At 37.7% G+C, this 3,291-nt stretch overlaps 1 protein-coding gene across 1 annotated transcript; it reads left to right on the plus strand.

Annotated features, from left to right (window-relative positions):
* The first annotated feature begins 2,301 nt into the window (after positions 1-2,301).
* Positions 2,302-2,867, plus strand: LOC108997467. Its single transcript, XM_018973773.2, has 2 exons — positions 2,302-2,708; positions 2,794-2,867. The coding sequence occupies exons 1-2, from the start codon at positions 2,391-2,393 to the stop codon at positions 2,809-2,811; spliced, it is 336 nt and encodes a 111-aa protein (XP_018829318.1). The 5' UTR covers positions 2,302-2,390; the 3' UTR covers positions 2,812-2,867.
* Positions 2,868-3,291: the final 424 nt, after the last annotated feature.

Here is a 3,291-nt window from a genome sequence, read left to right on the forward strand (position 1 = left end):
ACCTCATTGACAGATTTCTAGAGCGTCAAACAGTAATCAGAAAGAAGCTTCAATTGGTTGGACTGACAGCAATTTTATTAGCATGTGTTAGATGGAGGGGCGCCCACGTGGGGCTGACCCCCTCCTGCGGTGTAACGCAATGGCTTTAAGCCATGCGTTATTTCTTTGTAACGCATGGCTTAAAAGTCATGTGTTACTGCCGTTTAAAAATATAATTGAAGGCAAGCTTTAAAGGTCAGCCGTGTAGAGGAGGATTATATTTGGCATTATCTGATATACAAAAAAACTCTCTCTTTTTGTTCTCTCTTGATAAAATATTTAGACTGTAGATTTGTTAAATGTTACTCTAGTTTCATACTACGTAGTACACTTCGCCACTAAAAGGAAACGCTTGAAATTTATCAATCTGGAGAAACTTGTAGAGCAATTTTATAAGCTGAGGTTGAAGTATTTTTCCGCTGTGCTTTCTAACATTGGTATCAGAGCTTTTTTTCTTGAATTGCTTCCAGTTTATAACTTTTTCTTGTATATATGCTTGAGATTTGTATAATGTCTTTTTTATCCCTTTTATTTTATTTTATTTTTTATTTTTTATCTTGGATTTAAAAAAAGAAAAAAAAATGGCCGCGCACCAGGAGGTGCTGCGAGGTAGTCTCCAGCGGCGTCTCTGCTGCTGCTGTGGAATGGGAACAGTAGCCAACTGGGGGAAGAAGATGACTAGGTCATCTTTTTTTTTTTTTTTTTTTATGGGCCTGGGCCTCACAGCCCATTAGTTTTTTTTAAAACCCAATAAAAATGGGCTGGGCTGGTTTGGCCTTCTGAAGTTTAAAAAAAAAAACTGTCTGGGCCTTTTTCAAAGCCCAACCTTGTTTAAGCCCATTTTTTAGTAGAAAATAAAAAGAAGGGGATGAAATTGGCATCCCTGGGACTCAAACCCAGGACCATCGGTCAAAGGCTGCGTGCACCACTGGGTTGCGACTTATCTTTGGTTTAAGTAGGGTTTTTTAAATGTATTTATTATACATTTATTTCGTTTCTTTAAATTTTTTTTTTTTTTTGCATGATTAAATATATTGTTATATTACATGTGATCTTTTATTTAATGTTTTAGATTAAATGTGATTACATGTGAATATATAGTTATATTCATGCTATTTTTTATTATTATTCCATTATGTTATTTTACATATGATCTTTTATTTAATTTGTTATATTAAATGCGATTACATGTATATGTGAATTGAACATATGGATATGTGATTATTTTATCATCTATAAATGTTAGAATTGAATGTTTATACATTAGTCTTTATTGATAAAATAGAAAAATTCTCACTAAGTAGTCTTAGTTAGAATTGTCAGTGTAAATGATAGACTGAAAAAAAAATTGCAATGACCCCAGTAAGAACTCTAAATGCACTGTATAGCCAAAAGACCACAGTGACCCCAGTAAGAACTGTAAATGCACTGATGGAACAAAAAAAATGGACTGTAATGGTCTTATATGAACCATCTTTGTAGACTGGCCCAACAGGTTACTATGGTTGGAGTAGCTGTCCTTGTAAACTGACCCAAAAGGTTACTGCAATTTTAGTAGGTTATGTCTTTATATGTAACTAGGACTAGATGACTACTTAAGATAGTAGGAGTATGGTTGAGATTTATGATTAATTCTCCCATATTTATTATTTGAATTTGCGCGGGAATTAGGTTAGAAATTTAATAATTGGTTATTGTGGCGCAAGAGATGATCCTGAAACCTAGCGATTTTTCGATCTTGCGACATGTCTAAATTATTTTTGTTCTAACTTGGATAGACGCGGTAGATTTCTTAGGTGTGTGTGTAATATCCCTTCTTTGCGTATTGTAGTGAAATGACATCTAAGAGTATAGTTGTCGATTTAAACAAATGGGAGAAATTGGATGGAGAAAACTACGACATTTGGCATCGCAAGATCCAATATGTCTTAGATGAGCAAGAGGTCTTGGAAACCTTATCTCACTCTCTTACTGAGCCCGGGGAAGGGATCTCAGAACAACACAAGATAGATCAACTAGCCTATATTCAATGGGCTAAGAAAAGTCGGTACGCGCGCATAATAATGTTAAGCAGCATGCACAATAATCTAATGTGTGAGTTCGAGATCTATGACACTGCCTAAAGCATGTGGGAGGCTTTGAAGTTGAAGTTTGGTGGAACTTCATCCACTAGGTTGCGTGGGTTAACCATGAGGTTTGACTTCTATAAGATGCGCTCTGACCACACGATGAAGCAGCATCTTAGGACTATGTCAACCATGATCCGCGAACTTAAGTCGGTAGGAAACAACCTGACTGATGAACAACAAGTCTAGGCAATGATAAGATCACTGCCGAATTCTTAGGAGAATATGAGCCAGAACCTGATGCATAACGAGAATATCAAAGACTTTGATGATGTCTCGCGTAACTTGGAATTGGAGGCTAAGCGCCTAGAGGCTGTTAAGCCCAATTACACGGCCTATGTGGTTGATTCTAGTTCGCGTAAGGTATCAAGACCTAAGCGCAAGAAGTCCAAGAATGTGGTAACTGCTGGACAAATTAAGAATGTGTTAGGAACTTCTCAGCGCAGCAAGAGGGGCAAGCATGGGAAGAACAAGTCAAAATTAAAGTGCTTCAACTGTGGAAAAAATGACCACTTCGCTCGTGACTGCACTGAGTTGAAGAAGGTACACTCTGACTTTTCTCGCATTGTTTTTGTAACTAGCCATGTGATGGTTGCTCACTCCTATCCTGTGTGGACTGTTGATTCAGGAGCAACCGAACACATAGCGCGAGACAAAGTCAGATTTGTGGAGTATCGCCAGATTCCAGCTGGGAGCCGTGATATCAAGGTGGGGAATGGAGCTAACGTGGAGGTACTGGGACTTGGTACCTATAAGCTGGACTTGCAGGGTAGCCGCACTCTTTTCCTCCACAATGTGCTATACGCTCCCGAAATCCGACAAAACTTACTTTCTGTAGTCACTCTATTAAGACTTGGTTTTCGAATTGTATTTGAAAACAATTATGTTTTCTTTTATTTGGGCCATGTGTTTTATGACAATGCTTTTCCTCAAAACGGTTTTATGATTTTGAATTTGGATTCATATAAATGGCATGCTAGGCTTGGCCATACAGGGCAAGATATAATGACTAGGTTAGTTAGAGAAGATCTAATAGCAATCTCGCTAAAGTCATCTTACCCACATGTGAACATTGTCTAATGGGAAAAGTTAAGAGAAAATCGTTTGGAAAAGCCACTAGGGCATC

The sequence above is a fragment of the Juglans regia genome, unplaced genomic scaffold (genome assembly GCF_001411555.2).
Source record: "Juglans regia cultivar Chandler unplaced genomic scaffold, Walnut 2.0 Scaffold_23753, whole genome shotgun sequence".
Taxonomy (NCBI): domain Eukaryota; kingdom Viridiplantae; phylum Streptophyta; class Magnoliopsida; order Fagales; family Juglandaceae; genus Juglans; species Juglans regia.